The following is a 22179-nucleotide window of genomic DNA, read 5'->3' on the forward strand; positions in this document are numbered from 1 at the left end:
CCCCTCCTGACACCCCCTACAAAAACCCCCACCCTGCACCCTGGGGATTCCCATTCTGACATCCCTCCCAAAGAACCCCCCCATCACCAGCAGTTGCCAAACAACTATTTATTAACCGTCAACAAACTGGCCCATGAGGGGTGCAACTCCCAACAGCTGGGTGCCCCCCACCCCCCAACTTTGGTCTCATAACGGTGAGAAACAGGCTCCAAACTGCTCTGTGTCACCGCAGGGAGGTGCACTGGGGTCCTTGATCACCCATCCTGGGGCTGGGGGGGCAGAAAGGGAAGAGGGTGTCACTCAAACTGGGTGAAGTCACCCGGAGTGGGGAGGGAGGCTCCCTCAAACCCAGGCCCACCCCTCCAGTATCACCTTCATGTTCAACACGCTGTCAAAGGCGTCCCAGAGGCAGCCCTGGAGGGGATGAAACACACAAGTGAGGTGGGGCACCCCAGGGTGGCTGGAGGAGGTCCTGGGAGGAGGAGCTCACCCTGCCCTCCTCTTCGCCTCTCTGCTCTTCCTCCTGCTCCTCTTCTTCCACCACCATCAGGCTGTGGCAGGGGTAGAAGAGGGGTGGAGGGACCCCTCCAGACCTGCCTCTCCCAACAGACCCAGTGTTCCCCTCCAAACACCCCAGTACGCACCCCATGCCCTCCAAAAGCTCCACCCCAATACCTACCCCATGTTCTGCCCTCCAAGCCCCCAAAAGACATGCCCCCCTCATCCCCTCCAAGACCCCCAATACGCCCCTGCCATCCCTGAGCCCCCCAGCACCCTCCAGGTCCCGTCCCCCCCCCAGTGCCTACCCCGTGCCTCCCAGCACCCACCAATGCCCCTCCCCAGCAGCCCAGGCCACCCCATGCTGCCCCCTGAGCCCCCAACAGCCCCACTGCCTGCCCTATGCCCACCCTGTGCCCTCCAATATCCCAAATTTCTCTTCCCCGCTTCCCCCAGTCAACCAGCAGCCCCATTCCTCTCCAGTGCCCACCCTGAGCCCCAAAAACCCCTCAATCCCCCCCCCCCCCCAGTGACCCCCCCCCATACCCCCCCTCCCCCCCCCCACTCACAGCATCACCCGATTGCACTGCAGGGTCATGGAGCTGCTGCTGTGGTGAGGAGAGCATGGAGCCGGAGAACAGTGGCTGAGGGGAGAGCTGGGGGGGCCGGGGGTCACCCCGTAACATGGTGGAGGTCAAGGCTGGGCTGGAAGGGTGGGTGCTCGGCAATGGGCTGGAGTCAGGGGCCTGCGGTGGTGCTGCGGGGGGGGGATGTTAAGCATGAGGACACCCCCAACCCCACAGAGCCCAGATGGGTGCTGGGGGTGATGCAACCCCCAGGACCCCTGACCCCCACCCGTACCCCAATCCTCACCCTCCAGGCGGGGTCTCTTGGTGCGGTGTGGGGTGGGCGCTGCACCACGGCTGCTCTCCCCGGTCCCCCCCTCATCCTGTGGCTGTAGCGAGTTGCGGTAGGTGACAAGGGGATGCCACTGCCCTGTGTCACCTGGTGCCAGCACCCCGAGCTGCTCCCGGGACACCTTGTCCAGGTAGGTTAAGCTAGGGAGGGACAACAAAGGTATGGGGAGGGGATCAGTGGGGTACTGCGGGGGCAAACAGACACCCCATATCCTTCGAGGCTCCCCATGTTGACCTTGAGGACCCCAGTGGGACCCAAAGAGACCTGAAAGGACCCTCCAAGACCCTGCCCTAGGGTGCCCCCCCCAAATAACTCACAGCAAAGCTTTATCTGGGCGCAGCACACAGGGCGAAAACTCGCTCAGCACCTCCAGGAAGGGTAAATTGAGGGGTGGAGATCCCGGTTCTGAGCCCGGGATCTTCTGGAAAGCAAACAGAATCCCTTCCCTGGCAGGGATAAAGGTATAAGGAGGGGGTGACACCCCCAAAAATCCCCTCTGCCCCCCCTGCATTTTCATCCTGTTGTACCTGTGGATGTTGAGCAGCAGCGGGCGGCTTCGGAGCTGGTGGAGGCTGAAGAAGAGGGAAAACCTTCGCGCCAAGTCCCGGATTTCTGGGAAAGCTTCCGACACCCGGATGTCAGGACCTTCCTGGTGCAGCAGCTCTGTCATCAGCTATGGTGTTGGGCACAAGGTTAGGGGGGCACTTTTGGGAACTCTCCTCCCCCAACCACCTTGGAGCAAACCCAGAGCTTCCCAGATCCCTGGACCTCCCCAAAGACACCCCCCAAACCCCATCCACATCGTCCAGAGCCCCCCAAACCTCCCTAGAGTACCCCAAAGCCCCCCTCAGAGCCACCTGGAGACCACTTCAGATCCACCCAACCCCCTGGAGTACCCCCAGACCTCCCCCTCAAACCCTGTCCACACATCCTGGAGCCCCCCAGACCTCCCTAGAGCACCCCAAAGCCCCCATCAGACCCACCGGGACATCACTCCAGATCTACACAGAAATCCCCAACCCCCTGGAGTACTCCCAGACCTCCCCCTCAAACCCTGTCCGCACATCCTGGAGCCCCCCAGACCTCCCAAAGCCCCCATCAGACCCACCTGGACACCACTCCAGATCCACATAGAAATCCCCAACCCCCTGGAGTACCCCCAGACTCTCCCCCCACATCCCCAGACCCTCAAACCCTGTCCACACAACCTGGAGCCTCCCAGACCTCCCTAAAGCAGCCCTCCAGACCCCCCTGGAGACCCCAGGCCCCACCCCAGGCCCCCCCAACACACACAGCCCTCCACCACCACCCCAACCTGCTGCAGGCTGAGGAGCAGCGTGCGAGCCCACTCCTGCCGGTCGATCTGCCGGGTCAAGCTGAGCGTTTCTTTGATGATGTCCCCATAATCGCTGTAAAACTGGGGAGGGAGGGACAGGACCCAGTGTGCCCGAGGTGTTGTGGGGACAGTGGGACAGCAGGGACCCACCCTGGTGCGCCCGGTTACCTTGGTGTAGTGCTTGAAGACGTCGGAAGCGGCGCTGAGCTCCAAGACGCCGTAGATGATGAGTTTGCAGAAGCCGGCCAGAAGCACGCGGCGTCGGTGCAGCTCCTCGATGCGGCTCTCACTGTCCTCTATGGGGACAGGAGGGGACAATTAAGGGGGGGCACAATTAAGGAGGGACAATTAAGGGAGAGACAAGCACTCTAGGGGGTCACCCAGTGATTTACCAGTGGCCAAGAGCTGCTCGTGGCTATAAGCAGGGTAGAAGACGTGGTCCATGAGGAAGGCGGCCAGCTGGGATTGCAGCTCAGCATCGGGACGTAGCACCAGGGGAGCCAGCTCCTCTCGCCCGTCCTCTGGCAACCGTGGCCCCAACACCAGCAGCAGGTCGCTGAGCACTCTGAAGGCCTGAGAACACAAGGATGGGCTTGGCATCAGGGCTGGTTCCATCTCTTCCCATCCCTCCAGGTTCCTGTGTACCTGTTCCCGGATGCCAGTGTCCACGTCGGACAGGCAGCTGTGGCACAGAGAGCAGAAGGTGATGACTTTGGTCTTCAGGCTCTGCAGCTGCTCCTGGGCAGGGGGACATGGTAACGTTTGTGGACATGGTGGCATTTAGGGAGACAATGGCCTTTAGGGACACAGGGGCAACCCCAAATTGTCCTGGTGGTCGCTCACCTCAGGGACATCGGTGCTGGGCAAGCAAGAGAGCTCCCAGAGGATGTGGAAATAGAGGCAGGTGATGGTGGGGACAAGGACCTGCAGGGATGGATGTGGGTGAGGGATGTGCCTCATCGTGTCCCCAGTGTGTCCCCAAAGCTGTGTCCCCAGGGTGGTACCTGCGGTGGCACCTCACCCGTGTCCACGGCACGTTGCAGGAGCTGGGTGCAGGGATCAAAGAGCTGCCAGGGCGTCAGGTCATGGGCGCTGCGGGGACAGAGCAGCATCAGCGGGGTGAGGGGACATGGGGGACAGGGATGGGGACATGTGGAGCATGGGGCATAGGACATGGAGACACAGGGAGGTAATGACGGCAACACAGGGAGCAGATGGGACAGGGGACATGGGGGCATGGATGCCGGGGATGGGGACATGGGGATCAGAAGGGAATGAGGGCACCCAGGGGACCCTTGGGGACACAAATACAGGAATGGCATGCTGCCTCCCACTCACTTGAACAGGATGGAGATCCTCTTCAGTGTGGCTGCCATGCTGTACACTTCCTCCTCGTCCAGGGATGAGGCCTGGGCAGGGCCAGGGGTTAGGAACACCCTATAAAGGGTTGAGGACCTACCACCAGCTGGGGACACCCCACTCCCCATTGGCCCTTGCTGTCTCCCTCATCAAGTCCTTCCTAGACCAGCTTTTCCCTGCCAATCATCCCTACCCAGGCCACCAATATCCCTGCAGATCCTTGTCCCTCTCTTGTTCCCAGCCCAGCTCCGTGTACCTGTCCCCAGCCCTATCCTGGCTTCTTGTCCCTGTCCCTAGCCCCATCCCTGCTCCGTGTCCAGCTCCTCAGCCTTCTTCCCAGCTCCATGTCCCTGTCCCCAGCCCTGTCCTATCTGAGTTCCTGTCCCTAGCTCTGTGTCCCTATCCCCAGCCCTGTCCTGACTCCATGTCCCCGTTCCCTCTACCTGGAGCATCTCGGTGACCTCCTGGTTGAACTTGTCTGCCAGCTGGTCAGCCAGGCGGCTCCGCACCCGGTCCCCGTGCCGCTGCAGGGCCAGCTCAGGGTCACAGAGCGCGTGGAGTGCGCGGGATGCAGCTTCCAGCACCGTCTGCTCCGTGTGTTTCTGCACCACCTCCTCCAGCTGCTCCAGCACCAGCTCCAGGTGCTGCAGGAGAGACACGTCACCTCACCATGGGGACAAAGCCACCCAGGGGCAACCCGTGCGGACATACGGACCCCCTTGTGAAGATGGGGACAGCCATGGACACTCTGGGGTGATGGGGACAGTATGCTGATGGGGGGCACCTGACCACCAAAGGGGACATTTGGGGAACACGCTGCATCCTATCCCTGCCTCAACAGTTTTGAGGGGCAAAGTGGCTCAGCCCCAGTGCTGGGGGGATTGGATGCTACCCGGGGGGGTGACAAGAATTGGGGTGACACCAGGGGACAACACCTTCTCCAGCCGCCCGGTGCAGTAGATGCTGAGGTCGAAGCAGCACAAGACCTCCAGGAGCGGAGCCGCCTTCTCAGCATCTGCTGAAAACTTGGTTGGGGGGGGACATGACAGTGAGAGGATGAGAAGGACAACGGGGGGGTCAACACCAACTCCCCCAAAGCCCTGAGGATACCAGTGGGGTGTCCCCCCTTCCCATCACCTTGCCCAGCAGCTTGGGAAGAGCTGGGATAAGGCAGTGGGTAAGGCGGATTCTTTCCTCCATCTGCACCTTCCGCTCTCGGGATGAAGGCTGGGGACAAAAAGAGGGGGTCAAGGGGAGTTCCTCCCAACCCTCTCCCCCCCAGTTTTGCCTCCTCCCAGCCCCATTACCTTCTTGGCTGGCTCACGGCCCACAGGTGGTTGCCCCTCAGCTGCCTGGACCACGCTGGCTGCCAGGATCTCCACCAGCGCCTTCTCCTGCTGGTCTCCCAGAACTGGGGAATTGGGGGGGGAGGATTGGAGTGAAGGTTGGAATGAAGTTTGGAATGCAACCAGCACCTCCCCATCTCCTGCATCAGGGGGGCCCAGAGCATCCCAATACCACCCAGTATGAGTCCCGACTGCTCACCAGTGCAGTGGCGATGACATAGCCTACACAGGGACATCTGAGAGGGTTCCATGGCTGTCCTAGTGCTTCCCATTGACATCCCAGGATCTCTCAGTAATGTCCCAACATGCCCCAGGAATGTCCCCCAGCATCTCCCAGTGCCTCCCAGTGGCATCCCCATGCCTCCCTGTGTCTCAAAGCGCCACCCCAGTGCTTCCCAGTTTCTCACAGGATCTCCCAGTGCCATCTCAGTGCCTTCCAGTGCCTCCTCCATGATACCCCAGCACATTCTGGTGTCTCCCAGTAGCACCATACCCTCAGCAGGTGACTCCTCCAGCAGCAAAGCACTGATGGTCTCCCAGTCCCGCAGCCGAGGCCCGGCGCAGTCCCACAGGCTGTCCACCAAGTAGGCTGCGTGCTCATGGAGCTGGGGATGGTGGGGACAGGGGAGTCACGGCACGCAGGGACCACCCCACTGTCCTGCCTGCCCCCGCAAGGCCATCCTCACCTCGATCTCGATGAAGAAGGTCAGAAGGACATGAAAGAAGGTCCTGTTGTCCCTGTCGTGAGATGCATCCACGCCCGCACCTTGCTGGGGGTCCAGCAGCCTGAGGACACAAGGACAGAGTCAAACACGGGGGTCCCACATCCCCCCTGGCGTGGGGACAGAGCTGGGGGACACGCAGGCACCAGGCACCCAAGGGACATGGCAATGGGGGTCCCATGTACAGCCCACTTTGGGGACAGAGCTGGGGGACACCAAAGGGACAGGGATAGAGGGGTCCCATGACCCCCACCGTGGGCTGTACCCTGATCCCTGCATCCCAGGGGATCACATCTGCCTCTGCCCCAGATGTGCCAAACCAAAACACTGCCGATGCCATAGGCCTGTGCCGAGATAAACACACGGCTGGTGCAGGAGCACGAGTGGCTCCCATTGGATTTGGCCATTCCAGCATCCCGCTCTCATTAATGCTGGCACTAACGAGGCCGGGATGAGGGGAGCTGGCAGGAAGACAGAGCCTTGACTCATGCTTTGGCAGGCTCGGTGTTTTGGGGGTTGTGGGTGCGTGACAGCAGCACTAGGATGGGCTGTGCCGGGTATCGGGTCTTGCTCACCGGCGGTAGAGGAAAATCCCAGCGGCAGTGGCGAGAGGCCGGTTGGATACAAAGACAACAGGGTACACGCTCTGGCAGTCCTCATCCGTCAGTGCCTCCTCCATGTTCCTGTGTAGAAGGAAGGGTGGGAGGTCCCCAAAGGCCTCTCGGATGTCCCCTCACCCCCTGCAAAACCCCATCCCCATGCTCACTCCAGCATCAGTGTCAACAGCTTCACCACCTCCACGGCCACGCTGAGCTCCTTGTCGAGCACCATGGACACCATGCGTGTCTGGTGAAGGACACATCGGTGTCACCCTACTGGGGGTGGGGGAGACACCCAAGGGACCCTCCTCATGGGGGCCTCCTCACCTTGAAGCGCCTGGTGAAGAGTTCCATGTGGGCAGCCGTGTCCCGGTGGCCGTAGAGCCCCTGCAATGCCTTCACGCACTGCAGGCGCACCTCCCACTGCTGCAGTGGCAGCTGTCAACGGGGTCCTGTCCCTGCACCCCCATGCCCCCCCATCGGTACCCACCTTGTCATACAAGGTCCACCCGATGTACTTGAGGTAGCTGTCGGTGAGGAAGGAAGCCGCGTAGGTCTTCATCCACGTCCCCAGCTCCTCCATGCAGATGGCTCGGATGTCCGGCACCACGTCCCTGCACCACACAGCAATGCCAGGGGTCTGCTGCCGCTCACCCTCAAATCTCTCCCCCACCCATGAGACCTCCCCCCCCCCCCATTCCACTCCCAAGCCACCAACCTGTAGCGATGTACGAAGACACCCTTGAAGATGGCGTTCATCATGCTCTCAATCTCCTCCTGCTGCTCTCTGAGCTGGTGTGGGGACGTGGCGCGGTTTGACCAGGGCCCGTGCCACCATCACCGTGCTGGCAGCACCGCCACTCACCTCCTGGCGCTTCACCATCAACGCCTCCAGCTTCTCGGTGGCGCGGCGGCCGGGCCCCTTGCTCCGCTCGGCCTCGTATTGCCGCAGGTTGTTCTCCTGGTGCACGCTCACGCCCAACGCCACCTTGACCAGCGCCGACATCACCTTCATGGCTACGACCGCAACGCTTGTGGGTACCGGGACCCCTTCCATGGGGTGCCCAAGGGGAGCCACCCACGGGTGCTGCCTACCTGCCAGGGTGCTGGTGTGGCGGAAAGCCCGTACTTGGGAATCAGTGAGGCTGATGAGGAAGGAGATGAGGGAACCCATCAGGAATTCATCATAGATGATGCTGTATTGGCATCGCTGCACCACTGCTGTCAGCAGCTCGCAAAACCCAGCCCGGAAACGGCGCCAGGGTCGGGTGCTGAGAGAAAGGGGGTACTCGGATGAATCCTACATGAGATACGGATGGGGTGAGCTGGATCCCCCCTCTCCATCGCCCACTCCCACACCAATCCAGCACCTCCTTGAACTGCTCCGTCAGCTGCTGGATGATCTCCGAGTTCTGCAGGTCCCTGAACATTTCTGGTGTCACCACACCTGTGGGGGAGAGGGAAAGGGATGAAACGGGGGTCCCGCCAGCAGCACTGAGGGGACTCCTCCACCCTGGGGACCCCGACCTTGGCAACCGCAGGAGCAGACAATAAAGTTGATGAGCTCCAAGAACCCTGTCTCACGGTCTCGCTTGTAGGTCTCCAACCAGTCATCCACCACCGTCTGTGGGCACAAAAACAGGTTGGGAGCCCCCCAAACCCCCCTTCTCCCCCCAGATCCTCACCCATGCGGCCCTGCATCCCCAGGGAGCGCTGCACCAGTTTGGGGTTACCTCCACGGCGATTTTGGCCGATTTAATGGCTTCAAAGAGGGTGCTCGGCTCCGGGTTGACTGTGGGTGTGCTGCTGCGGTCACCGTTTGGCTCCATCACCCGGGGACGCTTCCTGACCTGGGGGCAGACACATGGAAGGGGGGTCAGGGATGCCGTGGGACGGCACCCACGCGTGGAAGGGGGAGAAGGGAGGGTCAGGACATACCTGGCTGTGCTTTGGCCCCTGCTGGGGTCCCAGTTTGCCACATGGCTGCAGAGTGGCCTCAAAGTCACTGCCGGAGTCATCACTGCTGGTGAGGTCCCTGCGGGGATGGGGGGGGGGGGCAGAAGGCTGAAGGGGTCGCTCTGGGTGCCCCCCCCAACACCCCCCCCACCCCCCCCCCCGTCACTCACGAGGTGCCAGAGGGGGGCGATGATGGCCCCACGGATCCCGGTGTGGAGCTGGAGCTGGATCCCTGGGTGCGGGATGAGCACCAGGGAACCATAGTGACAGCAAGGCCTTGGGGGGGGGGGGGGCACAATGGGTTCAGGCAATGGGGGCCCCTCAGCCCTGACACCCCACAGTCCAGGGGATCCCCCAAGCACCCAGAACCAACCCCCTCAGCCCAGACTGGGGATGCTGAGGGGCCCAAAATGGCCCTTGGGGACGCATGGAAGGAAGGTGACACACACACACACACACACACACACACACCCCCGGGGCACAATGACGGGATCAGGCACCCCAGATCCCCTCAAATCACTGTGTGGGGAGGTCAGGCTTGCCCCAAACATCACATGGGCACACTTAGGGTGAGGAACCCCACTTAGGTCACACTGTGGGGGCTTAAGACCCACCCAAACCCTCCCGAGGCCACTTCAGGGGGTTCAGGGCCCCCAACTCCCCTCGTGTCACTGTGCAGTGGGCTCAGGCCTCCCCATGTCCCCCCGGCTCACTCCGGGGGTCAGCCCGCCACCCATAGCCCCCATAGGCACCACTGGGGGTCAGGCCTCCCCCAACCCCTCCCCGGGTACGCTCCGGCCCCTCTGCCCGGTCCTGCCTCGCCTCCCGCCGCCGAGCGACCGACGTCCGGCCCAGCACACCCCGCGGCACCCCTATGGCCTCCCAGTGACCCTCGGCTTCCTGCCCCGTGCCTCCCAGTACCGCCCAGTGCACGCTCCGGAGACCGGGACCCCTCCGGACACCAGGACCCCTGAGCCCTCACACGGCCTTCTCCGGTGGGGCCGAGCGAGCGGCTCCACTTCCGCAGTGGATGCGACGGGGTGCACCAGGACCCGGGGGGGCCATGACAGAGATCACCGAGGGCACAGGGTCCTGCCGGGATGCGAGGAGGTGGAGAGGGGTATGGATATGAGAGGATGGAGGGGACGCAGTGGTGCTCCCACCACCCCGAGTGGGTTGCGGCTAGTTGGGGGGGCTTGGGGCCCCCAATAAAGGTGCCTTCACCCCCTGCTGCTGTCGTCCGCAGACCGTGGGGGATCTGCGGCACCATCGCTTCACCCTGCAGCACACCTGACCCCTGCTCCCCAAAACACCCCGGGGGTGCCCCACGGACGCCTCGGGTGGGGTGAAGGTCCCCATCCCATCGCATGAGGATGGCGGGATCCTGAATTGCACCCTGTACCCGCCCGCGTTGTCGTCCCCCCCCCCGTCCCCCCCCAGCCTGGCGCAGGAGTGGAGCCGCCCCACTGAAGGACCAAGCTCCCTACGGGCTCCAAATGATGCCGCTGGGACATCCCAAACTCCCGGCGGGGGGGCGGCCCCGGCGGGCGGGGCGGGGCCTGTGAGATTAGGGGGCGGGGCAGGGATGGAGCCCTTACAGCTATAAAAGGAAGGGGATGTCTATAAAAGGAGGGGGTGGCACGGGGTGGGCGGGGCGATATCTATAAAAGGAGGGTGAGGGAGGGGCCGGATTGGGCTGGGCGGAGCTCCAGCGGACTCTCACCTTCCAGAGACAGCCCACCCGCCGGGGTGGGCGCGGCGCATGCGCCACTGGCGGTGCGGAGGCGCTACATAGGTCGTAGCGACTGCCCGCCCATTGTAACGAGATCAAGATGGCGGCGTCCAGGTCGAAGGGTGGTAGTTGAGGGGGGCAGCTCCAGCGCGCAGGTAACCCGTCCCGTCAGGCCAGCGGTTCATCTCAAGCTGCCACTGCTCATCTTCATCACCCTCCGGTGCTTCCCCTGCCGTGCTGCTGCCGGCTCCGCCAGCGGCCCTGTGCCCCGCAGCGTTCCCCTCGAGTCTATGGCTGCTCTTCCCCTCGAGTCTGTGGCTGCTCTTTCCCCCGCCGGCTCCCAGTCCCACAGGGCCTTTGTTAATAAGCTGCAGGGAGGAGTGGAGGAGCGTAGGGAGATACGTGGTTTGTTTTATAAGTCAAACTTGAGGCACAGGGAAACGAAAGGGACTTGGTTGTCTGTGTCAGAGTGAAGGGAATGTGCTTGCCCTTACCAGGCAGTTTTCAATATCTTAATTCAGCAAAGGCCTCCTCTCCTGTGTACTTATTGTATCTTGCCAAAGCAGGACTCGCCTTTTCTTCCTCTGTTAGTTCAGCTTCTTTCTCCCTTCTTTGTACACCTGCTGAGTTTATATAATTCCAGACTGGTTTGTGTTGGAAGGGACCTGAGAGCTCATCCAGTTCCAACCCCCTGCCATGGGGAGGGACACCTTCCACTAGAGCAGGTTGCTCCAAGCCCCGTCCAACCTGGCCTTGAATATTGCCAGGGATGGGGCAGCCACAGCTTCTCTGGGCACCCTGTGCCAGCCCCTCAGCATCCCCACAGGAAAGAACTTCTTCCTTAGATTTAATTTAAATCTATGCTCTTCCAGTGTAAAGCCATTCCCTCTTGTTGTGTCAGTACTTGCTCTTACGTTTGGCTTGTAACCTGATGCTTTGAAGACCCCCGCAGTGCTGGCTGGAATGCCTTCAGCTGTGGTGGGAAGGTGGGCTCTTGTCTTAGTCCCATGCACACAGCACTGGAAAGACAAAACCACCTAGTGCCACATCTTCTGTATTTGGATATCTTCTGTATGTCCTTACTTGGCCCAACTTGTGACTTGCTGATTGTTGCATCTTGTGTCTAGGAGCAGGAAAGAGGTCTCTTTCTCATCCTGGAAGTCCATGTGGTTAAGTGATGTTTGCCCTGGTACTGTGACCCAGGCTGTGTCCCCTTTCCAGCTTACATCCACTGCTCTGACCCCTGCTTGCATGATGTGTAGGGCCTGAGGTCACCCCCATGTGCTCTGGCAGGTGTGACATTGGCAGGTGGGTTTCTCCTGAGCTGTGCACAAGGGTCTACCTTGTGTCTTTTCTGTCTGCTTTCATCAGAGGATTCACTTGTGTATAACTTGTATTTTACAATAGGTATTTTGTAAATCAGCAATGCTCAGAGTCTGCCACAAGGCAATACTCCTTTCTGCTGTAAAATAAATTTAGGTAATAGAAATAAGACATAAGGAAATAATAAATAAAAATAAGCCAAACAGTGCTTATCTTGCTGATTTTGAGAAGAGTGAATAAGATTATGGAGGGGGGGAGAAATTAGGTGTCTCTTCAATAACTTGAGCATCTGCGCTGGGAATCCTGAGTTCAGATCTGTTGTTGTTACAAATGAGAGAGATTATAGAGATTAGCAGCAAAAAAATAAAAGCACCAGAATATGTCGCTTGCACTAGACATATAAGTGGAAAAAGAAATGTTTGAAAGTGCCTGTTTGGTAGCTAAAGAGAAGAAAGGTGCAATTTCATACGTATGTAATGAGAGGGAATGAGGGCTTCTGTATGCATATGTTGTGGATTCTAAGGAAGTATAACTCTCACTAGCTTAGTGGGGACCTAATTTAGGTGCTATAACAGCTATTTCTACTGATAATGTTGCTATCATATGGGAAATACATAAATAAAGCCATTTATTATATGGAGCTTCTCTACACAGAAACTTTACCGGTGTAACTCTGCAAGGAAAGTTATGAACTGACTGCAATAGAAGGCTTGGTACAACAGTCAAGTGTACAGACCAAAAATTGAAAAGAAACCCCAGCCATAGAGGATAGAAAACACTGATACAAAAAAGAAACTATTTAATTTGTTTTGTGTTTTGGTTTGTTTTTTTGTTTTTTTTTTAAGGAATTAGGGGTGAAGATGAGGAAGAAATCTCAGAGTAGGGGTTGGAATTTGTTTAATGCTTTATTTCCTCCTGTAGGAAGTAAAATCAGCAAATACCTTACTGAGGCAGATCCTGAACATGTGGACTATTTGATCTTTCTCACATTGAGTAGTTTTATTTCAGAAGACTCGCTCTAAAGCATTTGAGGAGTTCTTTTAGCTGTTTTTTTGTTTTAGTTGAAAGAGGAAGCTTTAGCAAAAGTCAGTTTAGACTGTCTAGTTGAAATCTACTAATTACAGTCATTCCCCCCATCTCTTTTCAATGATGACAAATTCAGTAGATTTTCAGTATAATTTCATGCAACTTCCCCTTCTTTCTATTTGATTCTGAATTTTTACTAACACCGTCAGTCATCTTCTGTTCATCTTCCTGATGCTGAGCACCTTCAACTAACTGATCCTGCTCTTAGGGGAGATTGAACGCAATATTGGTCCCTTATTAGAGAAGACATCTAACAGAACAGTTTTGTTCCATTCAAGGGGCACAGTTAATTCTCTTGGCTAAAAGAATAAATGCTTTTATTGTTCAGACATATGGTGATAAAATGCACATAGCATAAAAAACAGGCAAGTAATCTGAATCAAGCTAAAATGTTTCACAGCTGCCAGATTTCTTGTAACTGTAATAACCACTTAATTCCTATTATATATTGTTGACTAAAATACATGTTTTTGTCTTTTTCAGAAATCATAGCCTTAAGAATGCAGTCGGTTTGTCAGACAGTTGGTGCTTGTTCCTCATGTTTGAAGAGACAATTAAATGGCTTCATGGGATTAATTAAATGGCAGAGCAGACTGGTTCCTGCTTGTGTCAGAACTATTTACAGCGAGACGGGGAAATGGGAAAAAAACTATGGATTGGAGACAAGGAAAAGAGTTGAAAATTGGTGGCTCCCACGAATAAAGGAACAGTTCTGCAGAATTTCAGAAACTGATGTAAGTATTATGAGATATTTGGAAATTACATATTTGGTATTTTTGTTTTCTCAGAATGAAGTTAATTGAAACTTACTTATTACAGTTTCTGATGCTAAGATGTATGTTATGTTTCAGGGGAAAATACTTTCATATAATAGTAGATTACTAAAAACAGTTGATGAAATAGGTGGAGAAATAATAACTAAAAAAAACTTGGGGAAAACCATGATGATAAGCAAAGTATAAACCTGTAAATTTAGGAAGTGTTCAAGTAATCAATTCTTTCTTCGTTTAGTATACCTGTGTTTGTAACCTCTGTAAGCAATTTTCTCAAGGTGTTGTTCCTAATGGTTATGCCAACTCTATTACACTGCACACTGTCATTCATTAAAATCCATATTAAGGGAAGATGATTTTTTAAGGATATTTTGTGGTTTATAGTGTTTTAGGAATAGTAAGTGACTTGCAGGAAAGAAAAAGCTCTCCCATGCAATAAAAAATCTTGAAAACAATGGTAATCCCAGTCTCTGACTCTTTTTGCCTTCACAATTACGCTCACTCCCATAGGTATTAAAGTATTTTTGTGCCTCCCTTCATCTTTATTTATTCTTTCCTGAGGTATGCTCCCCTTACAACAAAAACCCGGCATATCAAAGCATCAAAGACAGAAAAGGGGTTTGCTTTTTCTGAGGAGGAAAACTGAGATGAAAATAGTGTGCATGCATAAAGTAGCAGGGAAAGCATTAATTTAGGTTTCTGTGTGTAATATCTGACAACGTGCGAATGCACAGATATCGTACATCTGAGAAGTTTAAATTGTGTTTTTAATGATACTTTTGTTTTATCCTTACAGTTGAAGGAGATGTAATAACATCTTGTATTAAGAGGCAGGCAGTGTGTAGTGCTGCAGTCAAGTTTTCACATTATTTCTGATTTTGCTAGAATTGGAGAAAAGCGATAAAGAAGAAACATTTATAAATATATATATAAATATATATTATATATAAAATATAAATAGACTTCTTTTCAAAATGCTAAAAGGTGCTTTTTTTCCCCTCATTATTAACTTAAGAAAAATAGGAACTTTTCAAGCATGTATTGATGATAAATTCAATGGTAATCAAGATGCATTAGGAATAACTTATGTGAGAGACATTACATTTGATTTCTGTGTAACTTAAACCTATCTAAATGAAATTTTTACTTTCTTTACACTATGCAAGGTAGTGCTTGTAATACTTCTCTGGAGCTGAGCATGTGTAGTGGCTCTGAAGGATTTCACTTCAATGGATGTTCATGATTTAGTCAGTGGATTACTGTGGTTCAGCTGACGAAAAGCAATTGGCCAGGAGCAAGCTCCCATATTTGTTGTAAATACAAAGTAAACCACTTATTTAAACTATACTTAAAGAATATAATCTGTCATGTTTTCCTGTTTTGGTGGGACAGACTAAGAGCACATAGAAAATCAATTGCAGATGCTATGGTAGGGAATGGTGATTTTTTTAAGCTGCAGTTCTGTTAATCTTTTGTTGAGTAAAGATTGATTAAAAACATAATTTTCAAGTGCCATATGAATATATGAGATGACAGCAAAGTCTGGTAAAACATCTCCATCTCCATCCCTAAAGAACTTGATCTGATGAAGGGTCTAGCAGAACCTTGTTTTTCTTCAGAGTACCTTGTGGTTTATAATGTGCAGTTGTATTTAGTCAAGTGAAATGCAAGTTCATGTACTTACAACTTTCTAAAATTTCTTTCTAGAAATCAAGACCAAAATTTTATGTGCTCTCTATGTTCCCATATCCTTCTGGAAAGCTTCACATGGGCCATGTTCGTGTCTACACTATCAGTGATGCAATAGCTCGATTCCAGAAAATGAGAGGGATGCAGGTAAGAAAAGATCGTTTGTAGGACTGGGTGGGTTTTTGATGTTTTAATAGCATAATTGGTCAGGAAATTAGTGTTTTCAAAATCCATGAATGTGAAGGTTTAGTTGGAATTTGTGCTACAGATGCATCGATAATGACCTGTGGAGCTTTGAATATTGACATTTCGGACTTTTTAAGAGCAAGTGGTGTTCAGAACTCGCTGTTGATAATGCTTTGTTAGAAGCTGTCTCCAATGATAGAACTGATGCTGTATCACCTACCTGAGTCTGTTGATGTTCAGCATAGTGTTGAGACTGAAGATCCCGCTGCCATCTGGGTGGGACCGTGGTGGGGGAAATGTGTAGCTGACAAGAGAAAACCGAGGCACCACAGAAGTCAACTTCTTTCACCTCTTCTGCTCTTGAGAACTGCTTGATGTCCTTTGCCAGACTCAGAGGGATGTCCTGCACCTCTGTGCCAACTGGGAGGGAAACCTTTTGTCATGATTGCTACAAGTCAAATCACAGAATTATAGAATCACAGAATGGTTTGTGGTGGAAGGGACCTTAAAGCTCATCCAGTTCCAAACCCCTGCCAAGGGCAGGGACACTTTCCACTAGCCCAGGTTGCTCCAAGCCCATCCAACCTGACCTTGAGCACTGCCAGGATGGGGCAGCCGCAGGTTCTCCAGGCAACCTGTGCCAGTGTCTGAACATCCTCATAGTAAAGATTTTCTTCTTAATGTCTAATCTAAATCTCCTGTTTCAATTTAAAATGATTCCCCCTTGTCCTGTCCCTACATGCCCTTGTAAAATGTCCCTTTCCAGCTTTCTTGCAGACCCCTTTAGGTATTGGAAGAGATGACCAGGATCATGTCACACATCATGTAGGTGTAATAAAAGAGACAATAAATTTGAAATCATTTTCTAAACCACTGTGCCTGTTCTTCCATCTCTATAGCAACTACATAAATAGATCTGTCTCGGAGATTAATTTGAGGGTATTTTTAATGTCTCTTCGCATTCGGGTGTCTGATTGAAACCTGCATTAGTATACTTCTTCAGTTCTTTAACTTGAAGAATGCTGTTGGTTGTTCAATTGACCTGCCTTTTGAATGTGATAAGTGAATACACTGCGTGATATTTTTAACATACATGCTAGAATTGGGAAGATCTGTGTGAGCAGATAACTTGTGCAGGCATTGATGTGAAAAATGTCTGCATATGAGCTGTCTGGAGCATCAGTCAGCCCTTTTGTGGAGTCTGGAGCTGCTAATGAAGCTGTTCTTCCCACATCCTTTTGCTCACGAGCATGAGAAATGAGACTGTGTCTTGCTTTTGGCTGCTTATCTGTATCCAGGGGATCTTCAGAAGCCAAATTTTAGAAAAATTAATCTCAATGTGCATCAGTTTGCAGTAAAAGAAAGCATTTGTAGGGGTGCGAGTGTAGGGCATTTGTCTAAACAAAGGGAGTTCAAATAAGAGAAAATACATATTATACATGGAAAAGAAAATCTGCTTTGTGTCATTGTTTCTGTCCAGAAACAGGTCACCAGCAGCAGTAATGGTGAAGAAGAGCTGAACTGCAGAAACTGGTATTTCAGTGTGCCCTTAAAAAAATGCTGTTGAGATTTTTAGTTCACATGAAGTTGACCTGTCTTTTTTTTCTCTTTTATGCCAATAGTTTTGATTACTGGTGGGAGGAGGGAGAGGTGTGTGTGCTTCAATGGGGTGTTCACAAGTGGTTTAGGCTCCAAATGAGATTTTCCATGTAGCACTTATAACGTTGGAAAGCAGGGAGTTAGGGAGTCATATTTCCTGACACTGATAAGAGGAACAATAATCTGTCTGATAATAGGGAAAACTCGTGAGAGAGAATAGCATTCCGATTTCAATTAGATGTATACATCATGTATGTGCTGTGCATGGACCCTGGCTTGAATCACAGTTGATCACAGGTTAATACCTTTGGTTTTGTTGCTGCACCAGCAGAGTTTCGTTTTAACTCAGTATTGAAAATGAGAATGCTGCAGAGTCGCATCTGTTAAATCCTGTTGCATTTACACAGAGTTGGTGCCTAGAGCACCTTTGTAAAGATGTCTGTAAAATATTCTGAATGAAATAATCTGTTGGAAGACAGAAGATTAGAAGGTTGTGGCAAAGAAGAATAAAAATAATTCAAACCAGTGACAAAAGGAGCTCTTGTGCTTCTGAAATGGACAGGATTTTCACATGGAGATAGCTTATGAGATTAGTATTGCCCAGCCTTGCTTGGTTAGTGCTTGCTTGCTTACATGCAACCAAAGAACAAGTGGTTTATGTAAATACATTTTTAAGGGGTAAAATGTTACTCGGTCACCTTTTGCTATTGTTAAACTTGGCTAACTTTAATCATAAGTACTAAGTTTATAGCACATTTGTAGGTGTAAGAAATGGGATCGTTTTTATCGTGTATCGAATATATATGCGTCTAAAGACAGCATCTTAAGTACTGGCCTTTCTTTCCTTGCCTATTAAACAGGTTTTTTGAATACTTACTGAATTGCTACATTATTTTCCTATATAATATGCACTTACATAGGAAAGAGGTATATCTCTTTCAATACCATTTATTTGGCTGCAAGCCACTGTACATTATTTGGAGGCCTGTGTGATTGTGTATTTCCTTTTTGCTGACAGGTGATAAATCCAATGGGGTGGGATGCATTCGGTTTACCAGCAGAAAATGCTGCGGTTGAACATGGGCTTCACCCTGCAAGCTGGACACAAAGGTAGTTTATAATGAATTTAAGTAATACGACGTTTCCACTGAATACCTGTACTGTGGCCCTCATAAACCAACAAAACAGAGCAAAACCAGTGTAGGAGTAGAAGAAATCCAGTACAGAAAGAAGCAGGATTGTTTACCAGTGTTTTATGGGACTTTGCAGAGGAATCCGTTTTGAAAAATAAATGTATCAGGATGATTTTTAAGGTTTTAATCTCAGTGGATTTTAAATCGTAAGAACGTAGAATATTGAAAGAGTGACATTTCCCAAACACCCAAATCAGCAAGTAAGAAATAAATCAGAATTTCATTATGATGAGGTAAATCTTAGTGTGGAATACACAGTTGAAAATTGAGCCATGTGGTTAGGTTTATTAGCAGTTTCAGTACCATGCAAAAGAGAAAAAGGATAGTTTGCATTTGAAACTGGGTTTTGGAAAATGATAAGCAGAATTCAGTGTTATGTTCCCCCAATATTGATTTAAATTAATAGTTTTTATAAATGGCTCGGAAACCGATCTTAAGGGAAGCCCTTTGTCGTGCTCTGGATGCAGTAACGTGGCTGTGGTAACATTCTGGATCTTTATCCATTTCCTTCTTCGATAGTGCTTCTGGTCCCACATCAAGATACTTGATACTTTTCCAACAAAAATAGGATGGCAATTGACTTAATTTAGGGAGAACGCATATGTGCATCACACACAAATTCTGAGTTAGTTATGCTGATTTAAATATTTCCTTTATGGTTTAGATAAGAGCGTGTGTGAGAACCAGTTACTATCAAGACACAAAACCCTGTTTTTCTTTCTTTTGAGAGAGTCTGCAGAGTCACCACGCACAGCTGACTGAGTTGAATTGGCTCAAAAGAAAAGCAGTGAGCATGTGGGGCAGAGACTGCAATAGCAGAAAACCATATCAGCTCAGCCTGTTTCATCTTATCAGTTTGTCTAGGTCATATCAAAAAAGCATGTGGCAGAGCACAGCCTGAGCTGATTCTCTTCTGCTGTTCTCTGTGCTGTCGTGTTTTGCTCTTTTCTTGTAAATGAGTGTGCATTGTTCCATGCACTTAAAGTAGTTCAGGTAGTAGTTACAAGTACCAGGTCTTCTATACTGGAAGAAAATCTTGCATTGAAAATTTCCTTAGTCCTGAAGAGAGTGATAGTCTAGTTTTAAGCTAGATAACAATATATTATAGCAACAGACTGAGAAAAGTTAGCATATCATTGTTGGGACCGATTATAATAACATCCAAATAGAAAATTATTTACATACCTATTTGCATTTTGATTGTGCTAAGGGAGTTGGTTCACCACGCAGGCAGTTTAAATTCTGACCTCTGTAGTAACTGCTGTCTCCTGTCTTCTCCACTGCCCCTGTCCTGAATGTTTCTCATGCCTGCAGCAGGGAGGACTGAACTGAACGTGGAACTGTGATGGTGTGATAGCAGTCTGATATGCTCTGGTTACCCCTGGTGCAGAGCCAGCCACCCCTGTAAAAGGAGGCACACTGTAAGCCTTTGAGCTTAGTTATTCCAGGAGTGAGCAACCAAATTTCAGAGCATCCTAATTTTCTCAAGAGGTGATTTAAAATGCTCAAATTGACTATTACTTCTTATATTCTCAAAGTTAAGAAAAAAACCCCAGCCCATAAACTACGTTGAAGACTGAGTTATTTATAGAAAATACAGAAACTTCTGTTATTAAGAGTTAGTATAGTGGCAGAAGTTTGAAAGTACATTGAAATTTGAATTATTTTTATTATTGGTACAGTTCATTTTGAATGGGACTTTAATATAAGCAGTACTACTGAAAGGATGGCTTCTCCCAGTGGAAGCTGTGAGTCCATTAAGAGGATTTCCTGGTATGCATACCAGGAGAGGTGTACAGCAGGTCTTGTGTAAATGGGGCTCTGTGGCTGTTAGTGCTGGATGCTTGCATTACTCAGTTACAGTTACTCAGCAGTGCAAGTTTGTGGTGGATGAGAATTAAATGCTGGGCTTCATGACTGTCAAATTAGCCACTGTGAGGCTAGGTGATGCTTTACCTGACATAATGCATTTTAGTAGAAAGTTAAAAGTCTATAAAAAATGTTAAGCAATTCACAGCAGCTCGCTGGTTAATACCCCAAAAACTGCAAACTGGTAAACCGCCTTTAGTACACTTTCAAGCTAAAGCTTCACTGTATGTTCTGATGTATCTTGTTTTGCATTTTAATGTAACCCATATGGGGTAAGCTCTATCCCTACGGTTTTGTAGTTGACTTAAGTTCATGGCTGTGCTGCCACCAGGAGTTTATGGCTTCCTTGTCACCTCCCAGCACACATGTTCCCACCACCTCCTTTGCGTTGGCTTTGCTGTTTTTGTAGCCACTGTATTGGCTTGATCAGCCTGTTAATCAGAAGGAAGCAGGAAAACTGGGGAGGATTTTATGGAGCACCTTATGTAGGGCATGTTTTCAGTTGACGAAGAAGCTGATTCCACTCGTCTCATAGGCACACAAACACCAGAGCCAAAGTAAAATATAGCCAGGCTAGCACTGTCAGAATAGAGCAGGATTAAGGTGATGGTGAAAGTGCAGCCTATTGCATTGTGAAGATTTCATAGGACTCAACTGCAGTACAGGTAATTAAAAATAATGAGAAGTGCTGCTTCAGGAATGTTTCCCTCAAACTGTGATACTATATTTGCTTTCCAGTTACGCTCAGATCAAGAGAAGAGAAATGGTTGTCTTGTATAATACACAGTATTGAAATTGAACTAGAATACACTAGGGACTTTGAAAAGTTTTGAGTATTCTGGCAGTTCCTTGAGTGTGACTTCTAGTAAGATAATAGTGTTGTTTAGAGGTTAATTAGTGCTTTTGATTTCTCAGAACTTTATAAGCATCTGATTATAATCACAGCAGAAGTGTTTTAAGTTAATTTTGTATTATTATTTTGCAGCAATATCCAACACATGAGAGAACAGTTTGATGCGCTAGGTCTGTCTTTTACATGGGAAAGGGTAAGATTTTCTTTTCTAAGGGATTCTGCTTTATTTTATTGTGTGATGGAACATTGAAAAGCATTCAGTTTCACTATTTTACATATGGCAATATAGAAGCCTTTGAAAGTGACCAGTTTAAGTTGTCAAACTGTAAAATAGGTCTTATCTCAAGCTTTTTACAGCTTTGGACACACTGGTATCACCTGAGAAGGTCAAGGGTTAGGAGAATCTTTAATTTCAGTTTTTCATTTGTGTTGCGTTTTCAGCTCTTTCAAAGTAGCAGTGTTCTGTCTTAGAAGGTAAGCAGTAGTCTGAATAGATAATGTATGAAACGGCATATGTTTAAGGGGTATGTGTTTTGAGGAGTGCTTTTTTCTATGTGCCTGTATTTAGAATATACTCAAGAGTTGAAAGCTAGTAACTTGAAGTGGTGGTTTGGTTCTGTTATTCTGAATTTGGATCATAAGCCTGCATTTTTGTAGGTGTTCCTATCATGACCATTCTGGAAAATACAAATTTTATCTAAATACATTAGTGCCTGAGAATCAGGTGTTCATCTTAAAACCTTACCAAATACAAGCTAATGTCATTAGACATAAGCTAATATAATTTTCAAGATAAAAAGATATCAATTTTTAAGCAATTGTTGGGTTACCTCATTTACAGTATCAAAGTGAATCAAACTACCTTTACATTCTCAGCAATAACTGCTGCTTATCACCTTAATATGCTTCTGAATAGAGTGTTAGGGATGCTAATCTTGGAATTTTATAGCAGTATTGTAGATCTGAAAAGGAAAAGGATTAGTTTTCTGGCACTCTGAGACCTGCCAGCTGTTTTCTTTAATCTTGAGGGTGAATCTTACATCTAAAAAACTATATTTTAACGTATCATATATATGTCAAGATTTTTTAGTAAGATTTTAATTTTCTTGGTAGCCAAAAAGCTGCTCTGAAAAGATTTGTTG

At 50.2% G+C, this 22179-nt stretch overlaps 2 protein-coding genes across 2 annotated transcripts in view; one reads left to right on the forward strand and one right to left on the reverse strand.

Moving 5' to 3' along the window:
* Positions 1-1125: 1125 nt before the first annotated feature.
* Positions 1126-8801, reverse strand: LOC133274947 (cohesin subunit SA-3-like). Its single transcript, XM_061464568.1, has 27 exons — positions 8717-8801; positions 8512-8628; positions 8306-8402; positions 8149-8225; positions 7874-8078; positions 7644-7795; positions 7497-7570; positions 7269-7440; positions 7106-7204; positions 6946-7025; positions 6755-6862; positions 6144-6243; positions 5951-6062; positions 5419-5522; positions 5249-5338; positions 5047-5136; positions 4555-4755; positions 4091-4161; positions 3757-3844; positions 3596-3676; positions 3145-3490; positions 2921-3048; positions 2732-2833; positions 1944-2089; positions 1734-1862; positions 1372-1556; positions 1126-1244 (listed from the first exon to the last, which is right to left on the reverse strand). The coding sequence occupies exons 2-27, from the start codon at positions 8605-8607 to the stop codon at positions 1237-1239; spliced, it is 3141 nt and encodes a 1046-aa protein (XP_061320552.1). The 5' UTR covers positions 8608-8628; positions 8717-8801; the 3' UTR covers positions 1126-1236.
* A 1703-nt stretch (positions 8802-10504) lies between these two features.
* LARS2 (leucyl-tRNA synthetase 2, mitochondrial) overlaps positions 10505-22179 on the forward strand; it is a 60728-nt gene continuing 49053 nt past the window's right edge. The window contains exons 1-5 of the mRNA XM_061464569.1: positions 10505-10621; positions 13359-13609; positions 15356-15484; positions 18141-18232; positions 21170-21230. Of these exons, the coding sequence (XP_061320553.1) occupies positions 13376-13609; positions 15356-15484; positions 18141-18232; positions 21170-21230 (516 nt within the window). The 5' untranslated portion in view covers positions 10505-10621; positions 13359-13375. The remainder of the gene's footprint in view (positions 10622-13358; positions 13610-15355; positions 15485-18140; positions 18233-21169; positions 21231-22179) is intronic.

Source organism: Pezoporus flaviventris, unplaced genomic scaffold (genome assembly GCF_033815535.1).
Source record: "Pezoporus flaviventris isolate CSIRO_AGI_PZ_B2104156 unplaced genomic scaffold, CSIRO_AGI_Pfla_v1 ptg000037l, whole genome shotgun sequence".
NCBI lineage: Eukaryota > Metazoa > Chordata > Aves > Psittaciformes > Psittacidae > Pezoporus > Pezoporus flaviventris.

What these genes read in the sequence shown, in the direction of transcription:
- LOC133274947 (XM_061464568.1), bottom strand. Translation starts at nt 8,607, where the DNA reads ATGGAGCCAAACGGTGACCGCAGCAGCACACCCACAGTCAACCCGGAG. An exon ending in CTGCTCCTGCGGTTGCCAAG is followed by an intron (nt 8,226 to 8,305) that starts GTCGGGGTCCCC and finishes TCTCCCCCACAG; the next exon opens with GTGTGGTGACACCAGAAATG. An exon ending in CTGTTGACACTGATGCTGGA is followed by an intron (nt 6,863 to 6,945) that starts GTGAGCATGGGG and finishes CCTTCTACACAG; the next exon opens with GAACATGGAGGAGGCACTGA.